This window comes from Patagioenas fasciata, chromosome 2, assembly GCF_037038585.1.
Source record: "Patagioenas fasciata isolate bPatFas1 chromosome 2, bPatFas1.hap1, whole genome shotgun sequence".
In the NCBI taxonomy this organism is placed as follows: domain Eukaryota; kingdom Metazoa; phylum Chordata; class Aves; order Columbiformes; family Columbidae; genus Patagioenas; species Patagioenas fasciata.
Window position 1 is genome coordinate 51,039,409 of NC_092521.1, and position 21,479 is coordinate 51,060,887.

General features: G+C 35.2%; 1 protein-coding gene across 3 annotated transcripts in view; it reads left to right on the forward strand.

Annotated features, from left to right (window-relative positions):
- The window catches only part of ESCO1 (establishment of sister chromatid cohesion N-acetyltransferase 1), a 33,693-nt gene that overhangs the window by 7,756 nt on the left and 4,458 nt on the right, over positions 1-21,479 (forward strand). For 2 of the 3 annotated variants that reach the window (XM_065832693.2, XM_065832694.2), the window contains exons 7-10: positions 1,809-1,923; positions 11,025-11,156; positions 18,794-18,883; positions 21,253-21,396. In XM_065832693.2, the coding sequence (XP_065688765.1) occupies positions 1,809-1,923; positions 11,025-11,156; positions 18,794-18,883; positions 21,253-21,396 (481 nt within the window). Of the gene's footprint in view, positions 1-1,808; positions 1,924-11,024; positions 11,157-18,076; positions 18,200-18,793; positions 18,886-21,252; positions 21,397-21,479 lie in introns of those variants that run through there. The other variant, XM_071804205.1, reaches the window with a different exon arrangement.

The following is a 21,479-nucleotide window of genomic DNA, read 5'->3' on the forward strand; positions in this document are numbered from 1 at the left end:
AGATCTTTTTAGGTGGGGAAGAGGGGTTTTAATTTGGGATTTTTTTTGTGATTGCCGTGAAATGAAGGTGTCAGCTGCCATATAAAACATGATGCTTGTTCTTGAGACTAACTAAATTGTTCTTACTACTAACAGTTCAAATTTACATTTTGTCCTCAATCATGTTAACTGTTGTAGTTTTTGAACAATTCTGACATAGTCTCTGGTTTTAGCCAGTTACAAGCTAAAGACAATGATTTCTTCATACTTGATACCTCAAACAGCAACATAGTTGGCACAATGGTTAGTACATCTATATTGTTTTCTGTATTCGTAATGGAGATAAGAAGAAATGATGCAGTTCATTTTCAGTACATCTGTCTGAAGCCAGGTTAGCAATTCTGACTGTTCAACCCTTTTGTACATGTTGAAAAACTCCACTACTATGGAATTTCACAGAAAATGGGTGGTAAGGTAGATGTAAAACTAGTTAAATGACTATTGTTAGATTTTTCAATAAATATTACACTAACTTCGATTTTTTAAAGTATTTTTTACTCTCAACTGCCACACAGCTTTATGGTTTCTACACAATTTTATTAACTTTATTAGCTGAACAAGCCCATATTGCTTTGCTGTTATTCGAAGATATATTTTTCTTGTGAGAGTTTCTTACCCTGCTTTCCATATGCTATCCAAGATTATAAGCCATCATTCTTTCTGTGGTAGTCCTGCCCTAACACAGAGTAATGTGCGTATCTGTAGTGTAGCTCTCTTTAGAGCTTTGTAAGAAAAGGTTGCAGCCGGAAAAGGCAAACCTTGAAGAAACTACTTAAGGAAAAATTTGCGGCACTGACAGGAAGAAGAAAATTAGCTCTGATAAAGTGCAAAAAATGCTATTTTAAAAATGTCTGGCAAGAATTTTTATTTTTTAAAAAGCTCACTGAGTTAACCTGCTACATATACTACAGCAGCTGCTACAATTAAGCCCTATATCCTTAGTTTGCTCAGAAACAGAAAATATGTAAATACATAGTTGAAGTACGAGTATTTTTGTCTGTGTTTCGCTTTGATGATCTCCACAAGTTTCATCCAAACCTGTAGTTAATGCTATTTTTCCACTGAATATAGTAGCAAGTTCATAGAATAACCTTGTTGATGTGTTATAGTACTTTACAGTGTTTCTTTCAGTTGTGACAAGGGGAAACTTACACTGAGTGAGATTCCCATTATATGTCGATTTATTCCTCATGTCCTCTTATTCCTCCCTTCACTGCCAGCTGTTAGAATAAGTTTAAATTGTATTTGAAAGATTTATGAAATCTGTTTTATATTGCCCACTTATATTTATGGAAATATTTACATGGTCTGCTTTAGCAGCTGGGTGTATGATATCTGAAACTAGAAACCTAAACCTTACCTAAGAAATATAAAGCATTGGGCACCATCTGTTATGCTCTGAAAATGCCTCAGTTAAATGCTTGTATTAATGGTTGTGACTAACCTTCCCCACTTGGTTGTAAATTTTTTATTTTATTTTTTGTCATTAAAAAACAAAACCCCAAAATATTAATAATAAAAAAAACCAACAACAACAAAACCCACAAACATTGTAATTAGACTACTTACAATCTGATTTTTTGTTAATCTTTTTATTTCCTTATTTTCCCGTTTGAATTACAAATTAAAATATATAGGATTGTGTTTTGGGCAATTAACTTGGATTTGCATCTCGTTAAAGTTTAGTTATACTAATCACAACGACTTTGATTATCTAGGATGACTTGTATAAGCAGTCCCGTTTTAACATGAAACATTTGTATTTCAAGGGTTCCATTGTCAAATCCTTCATTAGCATCAAAATGCAGTAACTTCCTGTCATCTGAAGAACATAGTCAGAAGCTAAAAGAAGCAGGAAAAGATGGTGATAAGCAGCTGATCATAGTAAGTAATACCATTTTAGTAAGGCTTATAGCTTCTCAAAGAAATTACTTTTGAATTTGCAGTGCTGTGTTTTTCTGAACTTGTCTAAAATTCGTTACTTATGGATACTACTATTACCATGGTGAATGGTTTGTCAGAGTAGAACCTCTACTAGATTGTCATTCAATGTTGATGGAGAAATGGTGGCAGACAGACTTAACATTTAAAGCTGATTCTTGTTAGTACAAATTTCTGAATTTTTTAATGGAATGGCTATTCAGTAAGAATACAGTTGTTTTAGGCAATTTGCCTTTACTTAGGTGCAAAATCTCAGTTTCTTAAAATTTCAGAATTATATGGGGAGGTGCATCAGGCAGATTGTGTGCAAAGTTAATATAAACAGTTTCATTCTCGCATCATTCATATGTCCATTGGTCTGAGACAAATTTAAAGATGTTCCTGTGGATGTACTCATTTTCACCATGATATTTAAGCAGCAATAGTAGTGTAGTTAGTTGTTCTTACCCTTTTTGCTATTAGCTACCAAATGTAGATATTTCTTTTAACACAAGAAAATGCAAAATGAGGAGGAGAGCAACACAGTCGTTTTTCGATATTGTGGAATCAGACAACTTGATAGTGGAACAATTGTTTGGTTGTATTGAATTTTATGTTTTTAATAATCCACGCATCAGATAATCCTTGAAAAATAAAAGGCTGGAGCTGGGAAGCTCCAGCAGGAGAGGAATCCAGGCCATTAGGAAGGAGGACTCTGTAGGAAGCTTTTTATGAAATTGCCTCTCTCACAAGTATAACTGGTGGTCTTGCTGAATTACGATTTTTTCATATAATACATGGATTATGCACACAAAAATATTAACTAAAGTAAAACCAGGTGAATTCTGAATACTCTTTTATATCCATACTGAAATATTTTAAAATCAGAGCTGCTGAGAGCTACATTGATAAACATATCCTTGATTTGCCTGAAGTTATACAAATCTAGGCACTTGATTGCCCAGTCACAGGATGATAAATGAGCTGTATCTAACATTTAAAAACATTTCAGCTGTTGCCACTTTGAAACGCATTTAACAGACAGAGTTAAAATGCATGATTAAATATCTTGACTATATTAAAAGATATATAAGAGTATTCCTTTTCATTCCAGTAAAGCTAACTTAGTTTTTGCTCGTACAGTAATAGAACTTGACTGAAGAGTTCCTAGGATCTTTGACAAGAAGAAATACATAACTTTCTGCTTACTTACTGAAGAGAGCTTGTGTGGCTCTTCACAGTATTCATGCAAAGAGGTTTTTTTGCAACTTCTTGATTATGCTGGCAGTATTCTTGTTTTCAGCCCAAATTAGGAGAGTAATATTTTTCCCTAGGTATTTATCAGTAAGTTTTAACTTATTTACCTAGCAAAATTTTAGAATATAAAGAATGGGTCATCATTTTCCCATACTAGGGAAAATGGGAAAGGCCTAGTTTCTTTTCTTCTGTGTGTATTTCTGCAAAGTGCAAGTGAGCACTGTATTTCATTTTAAAATGTGAAAGTAACAGCTTCATAATATCTAATATATTTCAGCACTTCATACAAATCTAATTCACTTTGATTTCATCACATTCAGAGTGGGCTTTTTATTGTGTTGAAAGTGCATTTTGGTAATGCCTGTAGTTTGCTTTAGGGAGAAAGTATTAGGTAAGGTATTGCTCTGTTATTCTTTTACCTGAGGGAAAACTGCTTTTATCATTGTCAAAACATATAGAGGAACCCAAATATTTGTTAAGCTATTTTGTAAAATACTATCCTTGACATCAGTTACTGTGGAGACAAGACATAGTTATGTCTAGAATAGCTTGTGCTAGCATCTGGAGAAGAAAAATCACTCAATTAATTTGTACAAGCATCTGGAGAAGAAAAATCACTCAATTAATTTGTATAGTACCTGACTTTGCTTTTCAAGTACTCAAAAAATTGGGGATTAAATGCATGTAATAAAATAAGGTGCGTTTTGTAATTAATAGTTTTGTTTGCAAAACTATGGTGAATTTCTTAAATGTGGATTCTGAAGGGCTGGGCTTTTTGTTTGTTTGTTTTGTTTGTTTAGGAAATATTTTCAAATACATTTATATACTTCTGTAACATTCCTCTGAGAACAGAGAAAAGATTCATTTAGTTTAAAAGCTGTTCGGGTTGAACTTTCTCCTATAAGAGGCAGCAGTCTTAGTACACACAGTCAAATCTCTTAGATTACCAATTACAGTGTCTGCAATTATAGTCAATAGCTAGAAATAATTTTTATTTCAAATTTCTGGTGCGTTGTGTTATGAGAAGTAGTTTCATCGTTCTTATTTTACCTTGAGCAAAGTTAGGAGGTCGTGCTTCTTAGCAGGGAACGCTTAACTTGCACTTCGTTGTACTTTTTAAAAAAATTAAATGCCTGAAAGTTGCGATTTTGGGCTCTATTGTGAGATCTTATTCTTTTGGAGATTTGTCAAGCCAGTCCATCTTAATGTATGTACAGAATCCTTTTTTTCTTTTTGCAACCAAAGTGTAAAAACCCGTTGCGCTTGGTTTGACCCACCACATGATATACTATCTTTGTTTTTGCTGGTTTTTTGCTATTAAATTTTTGTAGTCTTTTGTATTTAAGTTTTACATCTGTCCTTTTATTTGTCTTTACAGTATCTAAGCCTCAGAGTCTGGGATGTTTACAATATCGTCTGTGTATTCTAACCTTTTCGTTTCTTGAGCTATATTTAGAGAGGTGTTATTGTAAAACTAGTCTTTGTTTTCCACAATATGCTTTTTTTTTAATATTTAATCCGTAAAGATGTATCTTACCTTCCTTCTTCTCCCATATAGTTACTATAATGATAGATTCATTTTTTATTTTTCTTAAGTAATATAATCTTTAACAAGCTTTAAGACTATTTGACTGTAATAGGAGTAAAACAATACAACATCCATTTGTAGAAGAAATATTTAGTAGCTGTACTTGCACCATTTTCTTTCTTGGTATGCATCATTTAGTTATCTGAGCAGCTTTCAAACATAAAATTATCTTCATTTTGTAGAGGTACAACTAAGATCAAAGATGAGTTTTCTGTTTTCTTCAGATTTGCTTGCTGTCACGCATCTTAAAAAGCAAGTCTCTTCAGAGCGTAGAACTTCAGCTGAAAACAGCAAGGAATCTAATGCTGCAACAAACTTTGTAAAACAAACGGTGACAGGAAAAAACGGTGTTTGAAGTGATGGCCAAGATTTAGGTTCAGACTGAGGAGAGTACGATTTGTTTTTCTGGAGCAAAGGAATTAAAATTGAGGCTAAAATATGTTCCAAGTTGATGACTTAGTGTTTAGATTAGTCTGTTCTGAATATTTGTGAACTGTATCCTCTTGCACTTCATTTGAATGTTCAGTTGGTAGGTTGACAGGTTATGTGAAGCTCCATGTTGGAAGTTTTATAGAGTAATGCAGTGAAAGCATACTTTCCAAGTACTTGAATCTGATGTGCAAATATGAGAACTTGAATATGAAATCATCTGTTCCTTTAACTTCTGAAATTGAAAGAACAACACATGTGCAAAGCATATGTTTTCAATTTTCTTAAAATGAGATATGCTTTTTATCCAAGACAAGGAAAGTCAGTTGTTTGCTTCTTGTAAAAATTCTGCTTACCTGCCAGATCTAGGACAAAATTTTGACCGTAAGATGTAGATGATCTTTGTAGCAAATGTGTGGATCAGGGTTGCTTGATAGAAGATGCTTTCGATTCTAAGGTTTGAATTGGTGCTATATATTAAAGTGATACGCATGCTAATTCAGTTTACACATTTGGATATCATACTTAAGTATTTTCTTACATATATTTTGGTTAAACTTGAACATAGTTTCCTGCTTGATGTAAATAGGTAATATATGAAAGAAATGTTTTTATTTAAGCTGAAAACAGAATCCTCAGTGGAAATAAGTGTCTCATAAGAAATCACTTTTACAAAGTTGCTGTTTTCTTCCTTAAACTAGTACAGACTGGTTGTCAATTTCTCTGAAGAACTGGAGAATATCTTTTGGGCAATCTCTTGTTGTTCGCATTAGTTAAGTACCACCTATTTTCTTTCCTGTAATCCCAGTAACAACAAGGCAGTGGTTACTGCAGAAGTGACTGCAGAGGGAGTTTGGTAGTTGAGAGCAGTCATGATTCTTCCCACACAAATCTTACCTTTGGGGATAGCTCTGCTCTTACGGGGGCAGTAATGACCATCCTTTCTTATTATCACTCCTTCCCATTTCTATGTCACTGCAGCAACTCGGCTTTGTTTAACAAATTCAGGTGGTTGTGTTTTGCGTCTTTTGTCCTGAAGGTGAGAATGTTTTGTAAGGTTAGCTGGGAACCTGATACAGGAATTCAGGCACCAAGGCTACAAATGTGTTGTGGGTTACCCCTGGCAGGCAGCTAGGCACTGTGCAGCTGCTTGCGTACTCGCCCCAGGTAGGATGGGGGAGAAGGCATGTAGTTGACATAAGGACAGTTTAATAGGTAAAGCAAAAGCTGTGTGCGCAAGCAACAAGGAATTAATTCACTACTTCTCATTGGCTTGCAGGTATTTAGCCATCTCCAGGAAAGCCAGGCTTCATCTTGTGTAACAGTTGGGAAGACAAATGTTGTAACTCCAAACGTCCTCCCCTTCCTTCCTCTTCCCCCCAGCTTTTATTGATCAGCGTGATGTCATATGGTGTGGGACAGTTGGGGTCAGTTGTAGTCAGCTGTCTCTGCTGTCTCTACTCCCCACTTTCTATGCAGGCCCACCCGACTCAATGGCACAGCAGAGTGAGAAACAGAAGGCCTTGATGCTGTGTAAGCACTGTGCAGCAATAGCTAAAATATCAGTGTGTTAGCAACACTGTTTTGGTCAGAAATCTACAAGATAGCACCATAGCAGCTACTGTGAAGCAAATTAACCTTATCCCAGCCAAAACCAGTACCCATTGGAACATTCTCTGTAATATTCTTGAATAATGTTTTTATATGGGTCGAGAATGGATTGATTGTCCATTGTAAATATTGTGCAGATTTGGTCTTTAACTTATTTTTTTCATACTGCTTTAGCTAGTGACCAATGAGGATATTATTTCATAATGGATAATGACCTTTCATTTTCATTTTTCAAATATGTTAAATAAACATCACAGTTTTGAAAGTTTCAAGTTGATTTATATTCTTTGGCTAAAATAGCTTTTCAGAAAGATGGATACTGGTGTTTTTTTTGTTGTTGTGGCTGGTTAGTTGTTCTTTTGTTAAATACCACGGTCTTCATTTTGAAGTGAAACTTGTTTCTGAGTTGGGTCATGTCTTCTGATCCTTCTGGTCAGCAAGGGGATCCACCCATCAACTTCAATCTTGAATCCATCTTTTGTTGAAATAGCATTCTTTGACCTTTTCATTTTCTGTGGAGAGCCCAAAAATCTTTGTTTTGTTCCTTCCCGTTCTTCTTATATTACCTTTCCAGCCTGCCTGTTTCTATGGCTGGGTTTTATTCTTTGTTCTGTGAAAAGACTAGAAGAAAAAATAATCTTCATCTAACTAACACTAGGTAATCAAGAAGGGGGTGACCTAATCTTCGCCTGAAGAGAGAAAATATAAAAAAAAAAAAAAAGAAAAAGAAAAAGGAAAAAAATAAAAAAAAAGGGGCCCCTTTTCATCTCCTACAGAGGCACCAAATGCCTTTTTTGCTTGCAGGGCTCCTTATTCCACATATGGAGGATCAGCAGACATGCACCTTCTCAAAGAAGATGTTGGTAAGACTTTTCTTTCTGTCTAACACAGAATTAAGAAACCCTTCTGGAGATTAAGGCAACATGTCACAATGTTCAGTTGCAGTTAGCTTTGAAGCAGTGGATTTTGTCTATCCTGTGCTTATATTAATGAGGATTGCCTGAGATGTCGGGAATGCTTAATTGCCATCTACACATGCAGAATTTGATTAGGAAATAAAAGTATTCTTGCTCTTTATTGTTACTGTGTAGAAAATTGCATTTATTTTTAAACAGAGTAACATATCTTTCCGCTTGTAACCCCACATTTTCTAAATATTGTTCTGAAAAACATTTCTGTAAGTTCTGAGAGTCGAACCTCTTCCATCTTTTTCTAGTTGTGACAGGTTGGCAATTTATTCTCCAGTACGCAGTATGTGATGTTTGCTGAGCAGGTATATATATATATATATTTTTTTTTTCCCCTCTCCAAAATCCCAGTTTGAGTTTTAAGCTTTTATTTACTCTAATGTGTGACGCATATGGTGTTCTTGAGTTGTTTTTTGTTGTTCCTCCCTCCCCATTAGGAAGGACTGGCAACCTTTAATGCAGTATTTTTGTTTGGGAGCACTTTTTCCCTCTTGATGCATGCCCTTTCCACTTTTGCTTATGCAATGACATCAGGTTAAAAATAGATCCTGTAGATGTTTTGTTAAAGTACAAAAATGCATTCTTCATAATTCCTGACTTTGTTTTGCATATCCTGTTTGATTTTTTGTTGTGTGTTTTGGTTTTTTGTTTGTGGTTTATTTTTGGTTTTTTGTGTTGTGTGGTTTTTTTTTGTTTTGTTTTGGTTTTGTTTTGTTTTTGTTGTTGTTGTTGTTTTGTTGTTTTTTATTTTTTTGTTTGTGGTTTTTTGTTTGTTTTTGTTTTTGTTTTTGGTGGTGGTTTTTTTGGTTTTTTTTTTTGTAGTTGTAGTCTGTACTGGATTTTTTTTTCCTGAAGAGTTCTGTACTGTCGTATGGGTTTGAAATAGTACTTCAGTTACACAAAAAGTCTATGTTCTTTATGACCCTCAGGATACTGTAAAGTATTTGCTAAAAAATACAGTCAGCATTTGTTAGGGCTACAGCGTTTATAAGATTGCTTTAGATACTACAGTTTGTTTTTTCTGATAATTTGCGTAACAGATTTTTAATACTAACCTCTGTGTGTAGCCTACTGGTAGAACTGGATGCATGTAAAAATACTAATATCAGTGAAATCTTTAAAAAAAAATCTCTCCCAAAACCTAAACCCACAATACCAGCAATATCCAAGCAAGTCAGACTGTAAAATACAACAGGGCAGTGCTATTCCAGGGAAATTATCTGTTCCCTGCAAAACAGTATCTGTATGGACAAGGCAAGATGGATAAGTTTGGTTTGATTGGTTCATCTTAAGATGATCGCCATACATCATCCTTCCTGCTGAACGGCCCTTTTTCATCTTTCGTGTATAAACCCTTGAAATGCAATATGTTTTGGTGGCCACATGGGTACTTTGTTTTGAACTACGTTGCTGTTTTAAAGGAAGTCTGCAGGTAAAATGTGTTGGATTTTTATACCTTCAGAAACCTCATGTTATTCTGACTTTGCAAATCTAACTTCAGGGTTCATCTTTCCTTTTTCCTTCAGAAAATTAATGTACTCCTGTTTCACCTTCTGTATAGAGTAGGAATGCGTAAATTGACGTACTATTAAAGCAATGACTTCTCGGATTCAGCTGCTTTCTTTTGGCTGATTTCCATATATGTGCCCTAAAGAGAAGTTGAACTCTGAGTTTGTCTGGCCAGTTGCACCTTTAGTCTCTTCTCGCAAAGAAACTGATACCTACGTTTTAGATTTCACTAATGACTGTGTGATACAAGTTACTGTTGTGTGCAGAACTGAGCTGTCATCTAGCTCTTAGATGTATTTGGAAGAAGGAGTGATTTGTAAACACTTTTGCTGTGTTGCATAGTGCTTTCTTCTGTAAAGTTGGCTTTTTCACTATGAATATTTTCAGCTCTTAGAAAACAAAAGTAAATTCAGGTGATCTCTTTTCTTGCAAATTGTGCACTTTCAATTTGTGTACACAGATCGATTTCCTTTAAAAAAACACCCTCAAGTTGTCTTTTGCTTATATAGTATCCTACCAATATACAATAACTTTTTGTTTATTACTTGTGATATATGTTAAAATAGATTAAAACTGACATTTATTACTGCTTACATAAACTCAAAAGAAAAAAAAAAGTATTTGAGAATTAAACCGTAACTTAAATCACACTTATTTGTCCAGAGGCTTCAATCTAACTGGTATTTTTTTTCTCTTTGCAAAAGGCGAAGTACCTGACACTTCACTGTTAGGCACCAACTCCCTAATGTGATCATGACTCCAAATTAATAACACTGTTTTAATGAATAAGTAGCAAAACAATAGGTACTGGTAGTGCCCTTAATATGGTAATTCTTGGTTATAGAGTAGGAGTATCACCTAAAGGGTCACGGGTTAAATGATTTGATCTTCTGTTTGTATTGTAGGTGCTATCCAGTGTGTGAAAAATAAGTTATGAACCCTGTGCAGTTAAGATAGCATGTCAAACATCATAATTAGGTGCTTCCAGTTAAGAGTTAAGACTTAAGTTCTGAGAGTATATTAAATGAGGCTCTTAATCAGTGAAGAAAGGACCAAAAAAACATAATGCTATTTGATTGCCTTGAAATATTTGGTTTTCATAAAAATTTAAAAGGTAGCAATCACCTACTGCAGATGTATTGCTGATCTTAAATAACAATTATTTCCGTAACTTTTGTTTTTTATAATATCCTTCCAAACGTTCAGGAAAATGGTTCACCTTTGGCTTGCCTTGAAGCTGCTCACAGCCAAAAGACACAAAGGAGCAGAACTGTAGGGAAAATCAAATAGCATGGGACTGGATGTGGGAATTTTCTTTCTGGAAGATGACGATATTTATTGCAAATAGGGTAACAAAGAAATAATTAGCTGTTCTTTGTATTTCATAAAATAAAAGAGAAGTTCAAAACAGTGGGGGGGAGCTAATTTTAATGTTAAGTAGAGTTTGCTCTGTGACTGATGCTTGTGCCTTTTGAGTCTGCTTGGGTTTTTGAAAGATGGAATTCTAGATTCTGTTCTTGTTTTCTCCTGTTTCACTCCATTCTAGCCTCTGTGTTGAGTTTCCAGAAGATAAGTTACAAAGAGCATGTCTGATTAGATGAAGGTTCTGTTGAACTGTATTTAACTGTGCTCACAATTGATAAATACTTTTCTTTTTTCTCTCTTTCTCTCTTTTTTTTTTTTTTTTTTTTTTGTTTTTATAGGATGCAGGACAGAAGAGATTTGGTGCTATTTCCTGTAATATTTGTGGAATGCTTTACACTGCATCAAATCCAGAGGATGAAACCCAACATCTGCTATTTCATAACCAGTTCATAAGTGCTGTGAAATATGTGGTAAGAAAACTTGATCTTTTTAAAGACATAAGCATTATCTTTTATTTGCTGTATAGTAGTTACAATATGTATTACATTAAGTAATATTTTAATAGATTAGTGTCACAGTAGGCCATAAATAATCCACTTTGGGAAATAAATGTTTTAAGAGCCATGGCAGACAGGTTGTATGTAATGTATAAAAATATTTAGTAGGATAGTGGTGTTTCATTGCTGTTGCATTCTTTCTGTTACAATTCCTTAATCTTGGAGTGGATGAGATTCGTGGTAGAAAGACAAAAGAATGTCACTGTTCTGAAAAAGCTGAATACAGCTTTCAGTACAACTGGTATTTGCAATGGTTGGCTTAATAGTCAGATGAAGAGCTGATTGTACTGTTTTTTTGATTGTGCAATCTCAGATGACTTCTAAATTACTTTTTCTTAATTATGTGTGATTTGAAGAGAAACTGCCTAGGAATCCAGCTGATACAGTTTTATTAAAACTATACTGTGTATTTAAACTTTACTGAATTGATAGTGTGATGGTAATCTTTGTATTTAAAGTGTAAAGTATTATTCCTTCATTATATGTGCTGTATCTATCTTCCATATTAAAGCTTAGATTTGAAAAATTCTGTGCAATTTAAAGTGTATTGTAAAATCAGCTACTTCACACTAGCTGATATTACAAAACTTATAGGAAATACCTGTTCAAATGTCTGAAATCCAGAACAGAATCCGCAAAGTCTATTTTCTTTATCACACATGTTACCTTCAGTACTCTACACTCGAATAGATAAGACCTCCAGGATAACTGAACTGAGGCCACCAATTCATTTCATGTAGGTACCAAATGGCTGTTGGGCTACTCTTAAACCTCAAGCTCAATTTTATCCCAGTGTTTGCAAATATAAAGATACATCTTCATAGCTGAAGTGTTTGAAACTATCTGGTAAATTGTCCTGGTATTTGTTCTGTTCTTGGTTGGTTTTTGCTGAATAAATGAGACATCTTGAATGATCTCTTCTGATATACATGAGCTACATTGTAGGGTGAGACTGGGCAGAAAATGTGCTGGAATGTAGTACATTATAATGGCAGTATATAATGTGTTTCCCCGTTTTGGACTAGATGATCTCCAGAGGTCCTTTCCAACCCCAACTATTCTGTGATTTTATTCCTGTTTGTCCTTTCTGGGCCATCCCCTTCAGTCCCCCACTCAAGTACTTTCAGATCTTGAATGTTGCCAAAGACATAATTTACAAAATTATTACAATCAAAATTTACAGAAGCTGGCACATGAGTTCAGTAGTTACTTAAAGCTGCTATGGTCATGTAGGTAGGAAGCTGCACTGAAGTGGGAATATTTTGGAGGTTGAAAGAGCCGAATTTTCTCACGTGTACGTATGTCCAGAATTACAACATCGCTAACATAAAAATGAAAGAGCTGACTGCTGTAAACTAGATGTAAATAACTATGTATGAAGTTAGGTATGCTTTCAATTTGAGAAAAACTTTCACTATTGTTTTCTCAGTTGCTGGTCATCTCTTTAAGCCTCACACAATTCATACTCAAATTATTTGTGTTGTCAATTCAGTGAGTAAACGTTTCTATCTCTGAAATCTTTCAAGACTCTAGTTGTGTTTTGTGACATTATAGACGGCTATAGAGTGATGATTTAGATGGTTATTCTAGAAAAGAAACTGTAGAGTAAGAGGCAAAGGAAGGAGTCTTATGAGTCTTTAAATTCTCCTCTGATATTTGTTTTTATCATAACAATTTGATTGTTGCTCTGTTTTCTGCATGGGCAAGTAACTTTTGCCATGCTAAACAGATAAGTCTGTAACACATTTGACCCATAGTGGTTCTTAGGTGATTGTATTGTAGTGTCTGTGACAAAAACATCTTTACCTCCTCTTAGAAAGTAATCTGAATTTTAGATAAGCCCTCTTGGTAGTTAATTAGTACACCAAGTCTTTACTTGTTAATTCTTAGTCATCCAGAAATACTAGAAGAAGGATTACTAATTATCTTAGTTATGCTAGGAGGATTCTTGTGGGGATTGTTGGGAGGATGGCTTGGAGGTGTGATGTGCTTCATTTCTAGATATTTATATGTAGTTACTGTGTTGAAACTGTAACTACCTCCCTTTTCATGACAAAAAGTGTTAACTGGGCAGTAGCATCATGAGATTAAAAAAATTGTGCTAGAGTAAGTCTTGGTAACTTCTTGGTTAGACTTTCTGGTCCAGGAACATCTGTTCTTGGTCACCTTGGTATGTTACTTTATTAGCTCTCTAGATATTCTTTGTTATGCAGTTAATATATTGGGCATTATTGTTGATTTGGAGGCCATTCTAAGGTACCTTATAAGCATTTTTCATTCTCTGCTCATTCACATTCTTCATGCCACATGATGCAGTCCTAGTCTGACTCGAGATTTTTCTCAGTTTTTCTCCCTTTTGAGTGTTTCTTGTCATGTGCATAGCAGTTAGTTCTATTGGTAATTTATTTCACAGACAAAGAAAACCTATATTCATTATCATGCTAAAGCTTCTTGCTGTGAACTGTGAAAATGCACTTTATTGCTAGTGCCTTGCTCACCTACTTGCAGCTGCTTTGTGGGTTTTTTAAAAGTACTGAGTAGCCAGAAGATAGTTTGCATGGAAGCAATAAATTATTTACTGTCTTCAAACAAATGTAATTTTCTTTGTGTGTGTGTGTGTGGTTGTTGTTTTGTTGTTGTTTTGTGCTGTGTTTTGTTTGGTTGGTGTTTTGTTTTTTAAGGCCTATCTTGTTTCTTTTAGTACAAATTTATTTTTAAGTGTCTAGAAATTCCATGATGCCCCCAGAGGTAGGACAGGCTACATTGGAATACTTGTTTTGTCATGGATGGCTGCTAGACAAAATGAGGAAATTGCAGGCCTTGTGTGGAGGGAAGGTTTAGCAAGTTTAATGTCATTTTCTGGATTTGGGAGCAGAAGATTGGCAAGGACAGACAGGGGTTTTCTGAAGGCTGCCATTTGCTGTTAACAGGAGTGTGCAAATTGAATAAGCAAGTAGGTAAAAGTGGTCAAGGATAGTACTGGAGCAGGAAGAGCCTAGCATGAGAGATGTCCTCTACTGCAGACCAGTGTAGGAATCTGTCTCACTGTTCTTCTGGTTTCAGACATCTGAAAGTCTCCAGAAAGAAACACACCTTTCTAGCATGTGTGTGCATTGAGTGATGACACATCCATCGAGTTGTTAACTCCAGGGGGATGGATAACTTTGTGGAATGGATCTGTGGTTCAGTTTTATAAAATCCTCTAGCTGTGATACCACATGATATCAAGTATGTATCCTCTCTGTGATACCACATAGTATCAATTTAGTATTCCTGAAAAGTTCTTTCTAAGGGCAAGACGTTTTTAATTATGTTTTTAAGTTGCAGAACCAAATACTTCAGTTGATTTCAGGTGCCTGATGTGAAGGCAGTTAATGTGTTTTTACTTCAAACTCATGATCTTCATTAAGAATATCTCGAGCTGAAGAAAGTGGAAGAAGCTGTTATTTGGGCAAATGTCTAATCTGATACATTTTAAATAGCTATTTTGCTGTAATTGCAACCAAGCCCATCTGTGAGGTTCTTAGGATTTTCAGATTAAAAAAATAAAAAAAGACAATCTTTGATTTATTGGAACTTAATGTTAACAGAATCAGGATTGAAGGTGATGATGAACTTCATGTCACCTTAAAAAGATTTCGTGGTCGTCTTGATTTGCATTAGTTCCAAAAGTGATACATCTGTACAATGTAAAACTTAATATTTCAAATCAAGTTCTTACCATTAGCTGTCTTCTGTAAGAATCTTAGTTTTAACAGAGGGTAGTATTTAGTAATTACATCTGAGGATGTTAATGTTTTCTACAGTCAAAACCTGTTTTTCCATGTTACATTCATAGGAGAGAGAGGCAGAATATCTGTAATTTGATGAAGGGAGTGGGAAAGAAGAAGGTAGTAACCCCAGTTCTCAGCTACAAATTATCAAGGATAAAAGTGCGCAAAATTTCATACTGAACTTGATTACTAGGGGAAAATTTCGTTCGTGTTTTTCTTAGTGAAGAACAAGAATTATACAGTATCAAGCACATCTTTCTCACTACCTCAATATTTTTGAGGAAAAAACAGTAAAAGAAGAAAACACCACCGATTTTCACATATTTGTATTCATTTGTGAAATAGAGGGCACAGGCAAGCCAGAACTCACTTATACAGAAAAATACCAGGTTTGCTGTCCCATTTCCTACTCTTACGTAAGAACTTCTAAAACGCAAGGAAATGCATGGGAAGCAGTTTATTGTTTCTCCTAAGTTGGGCTTTTAAAGGCAAATCTACATCAGATATTATTTAAACTATATCAGAACATAGTTTTTGTGAAATCAAGAGCTGAACACTTCAGCTACAATGCCATTAATATTGGGGCCATCTTTCCAATTGTATTCTACATCATTCATTAAATACATATATAATATTCAGTGAAAGCAATGCACTACACAGTGCGTTCGTACCGTCCATACTACTTCTTCATGGTGTAGCAGTGACTGCTCATCTAGATTGCCTTTTTTGAATTATTTATTTCTTCTGTAATCCTGTTGCCATTGCACCTTAATAAGCAAGCAGAAGCAATCTTAAATCTTGTTTGAATTGGGAGGAAAAGTTAGAGGTAACTGTTATTGCAGAGTTGCCGTATGTTCTCGAAAGATGACAAATACCTGTAGGATAAGTAGCCATAATGTGGAGGGTATTGCAAGTTGTCACCCACCAGTGGGGCTCTGTACAGCACCAGTCTGCCCAGCTGTGGTGATGAGGCCGTATGTGCCTTGCTGCTGCTGCCTATAGGTCATGTGTTGTTGAGCTTTGACTTCAATATCAGGGAGGAGAGGTATAATCATGTTCTTTTACTCCAGGCCTTGCAGAACCTGTGTCCTGGTGTGAATAATAGCTTTCCTTTTAACTTCTTTGGTCATCACAAGCAACATACATGGATCTTTGGACATCTCATTCAACAGTAAAAAAGTCTTAATGCCCTTAAGTAAGGTCAAATAAAAGGAAAGGAAAAGCAAATTTTCTGACATTGCAAAATTGTTGCATATTGTAAAGTGCATTGCAGACATAATGCTTTTGTTACTTACTATAGTAAGTTGTTGTTGCCATCTGCCTGAGTGAAGGAGTCCTTCAGTTAACAGTGATTGAAACAAAATACAACAGTCTGCAAGATGTTTGAATAGCATTAAAATACTTCTATTTTGCTAGAAACTCCACATTAATAGGTGTGTTAAGGGAAATCGTTTTCAGACCACATGTAAGATACCAGTACTAAGGCATATTTTGTGTGTTGTAGATATCTATCTAGTAGGATCAGTCTCAGTTGAAGCTATAGCACATTTTCCTTAACACCTTTAATGTTAGGATAGGAAAGTACTGTGACCCCTCTTGTGCATTGCTTCCATAGGTCTGGTTTAAAGGAAGCACAATTCATTCCTTACTAAGACTGAACAATAAAGATACTGGAGATGCAGATACTTAAAGAAAATCTAACATTTCACTTAGGAAATTCATAGAGCTGCTTCAGTAACAAAGGAATATGACTTTTAAATGTTTTCTCTGATGTAAAGCAAATGAACTAAAAATCTTGGATGAGCCTAGGATTTGCAGACGATTTTTTGAAAGCTTTATCCAAAAGATTTATTTCTGATCAGATTCCAAAAGGCTTCAATTGAAACTCCCCCTCCTGTAAATATGATCAGTCCTCATATTATAGTAATTACTTAAGAAAATGAATAGGTGGACAGTAGTGAAAATAATAAGTTCTAAGTATTAGAGGTCAACTACTGCATTTTTGCGGAGTTATTTTTAGATTGCTACTAATATACCATTGCTTAAAAGTATAACAGCAGTAAGCTGTTCAGAAACATTTTCTTCCATCAGATTTTGTTTTGTTGGAAATACCTGGCTATTATGTTAACAGAGTACCTTGACCTAAAATTTAGAGTTGAATTTTCTGCATTAGGCCTGCAACATTCTGGAGGCTTTAATGGCAGGATTATGAAACACACTGAATGTATCTGCTGAGGAATGGTCACAGTTGGTTTAAAATAGGTTATGGAAAACTTTTGCAGGGCAAGCAGGCATCTAAAAGGCAGCAAAAGACAAAAAATTGAGAAAGGATGGTGTTTGAGGTTGGAGAGGAGTAATCCTTGCCTGAATGTTTTGAAAACCTTTCCTAACAGTCTCAAAAGTCATATCGCAGCCCCACAAACTGCACTTTTCTGCTTACCTGAATATTATGATGTTGCTGTTTCCTGTCCTTTGTGTTCAGACTGTAATATATAAAAATCCAAATAGGATCTTCATTTGCATTTGTATTTAGTGCAACTACTACTGAGAAGAAAAGCACGCAGGATTGAAATGGTGTATGTGTTGCAGCCATTGCCGTGCTGGGTGCTAAACTCACCCTTAAATAGTTCCAGGGCTACCAGCAAGTAGATACATTTCTAAGATTGTTCTCTTCATGTCTTGTTGGGGGTAAGGGAGTAAAATCAGCATGATTAAAATGAGATACAGATCAAGTATTGTAACACTTAAGTTTGTCATTTTTTGTGGTAGTATATATGGCATTCAGCCAGTGCCAAATTCCATTGTTTGGTCTTTAGTTGAACGTTATTTTGTGGGAAGGCACAGATTTCAATGAGAATGATTCCATCAATATTGTTTCTTCAAAGGCTTTTTTATTTAAAGTTGCTTTGAGTAAGACTTGTACATCAGCCTTTCTAGTGGCTGAAGTTACTTCTGCATTCAGTATTTTTAGGTCCCATCAAAGCAACTTGAGTTTTAATATCTACCAGTCCCATCTTACTAGATTTAAGTGGCTTTTTTGTTTTGTTTTTTTCCATGCAGGTACTGCTCATTATTCACCACGAGTGTGGATCTGAAGAAGAGTTAATTACCTCTATTTTTTTGAGTATGTTTATACTTCAGATACACACAACGTAGCCTCCTTCCCCATTAGATTCTTAGAAGGTAGTTATAACATTTTTTTCTAGTATCCTTCTTGTGGCTTTAACAGTTATGATCAGTAACAAAATAAACTATTCCTTACATTTTGGGCAACTGCATGCCAATCAGTTCACTTAGAACCTCCTGGAGGTCTTTCGCATGCCAAACTTTAAATCTGAGTGTGTATTTGTGGAGGTAACTATGTTAAAAAGAAATACTTTATTAAAACTTAGGGTTTTTCCCATTCACTGGACTTTGGAAAATAAGTATTACCTAGGTTTGGAAATCAGTTATGTGAGCCGAGTTTGCTACTTCTGTTGTAAAATTCAGTTTGCACTGCAGTCCTGGGGGGAAAAATCTAGTTGGGAATTATAAGACACTTTCACACATTATTTCTAGATATAGATAGGCTATTGTATAAATAATTGTATAAATAAGATATTTTATATGTTGTGCTCATTTTTAAAAGCTAGCTGAAGTTTCCTTGTCTAGCAAAGCAGCTGCTAAATAGTGTGAAGTCTCTGCATAAGTTCAGTTGTCTAGAACAATAATGTGCAATTTTTGTTTGTAAAAGTACATCTTGTGTATGGTATTTAGATAAGTGTTTGTTTTATTTAGGGTTGGAAAAAGGAGAGAATTTTGGCTGAATATCCTGATGGAAAGATAATAATGGTTCTTCCTGATGACCCAAAGTATGCACTTAAAAAGGTATGGAGAAAAGGAGTGGACTTGTATATCTTACCTTGTTTGATATTTCAATATGACTAATGAGAATGTTCATAGAAAGTTTATTTAATTTATGTGGGAGCAGCTGAAGTTAGACTCGAAACTTCAGTGGTTCTGTAGCTTTTTCCATAAACAGATTGGACATCTGACTCTTAAGCACTGCTGCTCTCCTCCTGGAGAGGATGATTCTAGGCATGAGTGGGAAAAGCATCAACCAACTGATATTTTTACATTTTTAAAATATACTTGCTAGAAATCTGGCAGATATTTTATGTAATAAAACTTCCTGCTATATTTAAACAAACTGAAATGTATTAACATTATTACACAGCATGAATATGGCACCATTCTCTAAATGATTTTTGGATAAAACCAGATTTATTTAGAAAGCAGCCTCGAAGTCCTGTAGTCTATTCCTGTGTCCAAAGCAGGATCATCTCTGGTTGTCATGGATCTGACAGCTTTCTAAAACTTCTCCCACTGAAGGTTTTTATGACCCCTTCAGGCTCTGTTACAGTGCTTCACTCTCCATAACATTAGGAGATTTTCCCTAAACATCCAACAGAATCTCCATACTGTAATTTATGCTTGTTAGTGCAAATCATACTGCCATAGCTGTGGAAAACATCCTTCTTTTTCTTTTTGGAACAGCTTTTTGCACCTGAACAAGCTCTCATTGTTTCATCTGAAGGAGATTGATGCGGTGTGCTGGGTTTTAGCTTATACTCCTAAATAATGTTTTATAGACCTCTGATCATAATCATACTCTCCTCTAGATTATTTCCATTTGTGCCATGTCTCGCATCTCTTGAAACTCGTCATCTAAAACTGAGCACAGTGGAGCCTTAGAGCAGCAGGTACTTTGCTGTCTTGCTGGCTAGCCTGTGTTCATACATCGTAGTATGTCATTGCATCTGTTTTTTTTCAGTAGCATGGCATTGATTCTGTGTCACCAGGGATTTGCTGTGACCAGTAGGTACTTTTTTTTACAGTACCACTGTCACAGGATCACAGAACACCTGTGGTTGGAAGGGACTGTGGAGGCTGAACTGAGGGCCAAGAGAGCTCTTTCTGATGGTGTGTGTGACTGTAGTGAGTTTTCTTTAGGTAGATTAACATAACTTTTTTAAAAGTTATCAAACTGAAATGAAACTACAAATTTTCTTTTTACAGTCTTTCATTCAGATAAGTTTATTGTAAAAGTTTTGTTTCTCTGGTGGTATTATCTTGATTTTAGTACATTCATTGTTCATTTATTTTTTACTAAAAAGCCTGAAGAAAATGTTACTTAAAATACCTGAGTGGAGCAGAGGAAAGGAGGACTGCATCAAATTGAGTCATTTAGGATGGAGTTCTCTGTAGTTCTGTGTGGTTGAAGTTGCGAGAATCTACAGCTGTCACCACTGTGGATGGCTGACTTCAAGAATGGTTACGTAGTGTTTCAAATTGGCTAATTGGACTTGTCATTAAAAGACTTCTAACTGAAGGTTAGATGAGAAAGCAGAGAGTAACTGATACCGTGCCTTAGAAAAGTTATTTTAAAAGCATTTTTTAACATAATTTTCTTTTGATCAGTACTAGCTTTATGTATTCATAGCATCAGTAATTCTAGTTTCGCTTTACTGATGTAACTACAAAATGCATTAACAAGCTAATGCCATTTAATGTACCACATAGGAGAAGCCACCTTATTTCTGTTTCTCACAAGTGCTGGGTTGATAAAGGCTGCTCCAATGCCCAGCTGTAGGTACAGGAATCCCCCAGTAAAATCTCAGCTCATGCTTAAGCTTTTATTTACATTCATGTTGGAGTTTATATATATTCTTCTAAACTTGCTGATATCAAACAAGATTTTATTTTTAGTTTCACTTACTCTTTGCAAGGCTAATGGAAGAGTGGAAAACTTAAGGAAAGAGGTGGCAGTTACAAACACATATATTTTCTAGCTGCCTTGGCACTGTGCTTGCAATCATCTGTTCAAAAGCCTAAATGGATTAGTTCTTTCAAGACTTTAAAAATAACAGACAGAAAACCTTCAACAAAGCTGGTTTAACTTCTGGCATAGATTTCATTTACTTGTAAGAATATCAGAGTCCACACTTAAAGCTGCATTCTCTATTTGCCTTGGACTTACTGGAAGCTGACTTAGAGGCCACTACTCTTCCTGTTTGCAGCCAAGTATTGTTTGAGGAACACTTATGTGGTTCCTTAGGATAATCCTTAACTTCTGGAATAGCTTTCAGTGTTCTAGATACCTCAATGCAATTTTGTAAATCTGTAACTTTTTATGTATATTTACACAAATGTATATTTACATGTTTCTTACACATCATTCAAACTTATTTTGACAGGTCGAAGAAATTAGAGAAATGGTAGACAATGACTTAGGATTTCAGCAAACTCCGCTCATGTGTTACTCTAGAACAAAAACTCTTCTTTTTATTTCTAATGACAAAAAAGTTATCGGCTGTTTAATTGCAGAACATATCCAGTGGGTAAGTAATTGAAGTGGAGAAAGGCAGTTTGTATCAGTGCTTAGTGACTGTGTCCTTCAGACATTCTGAAACTATAGAATTAC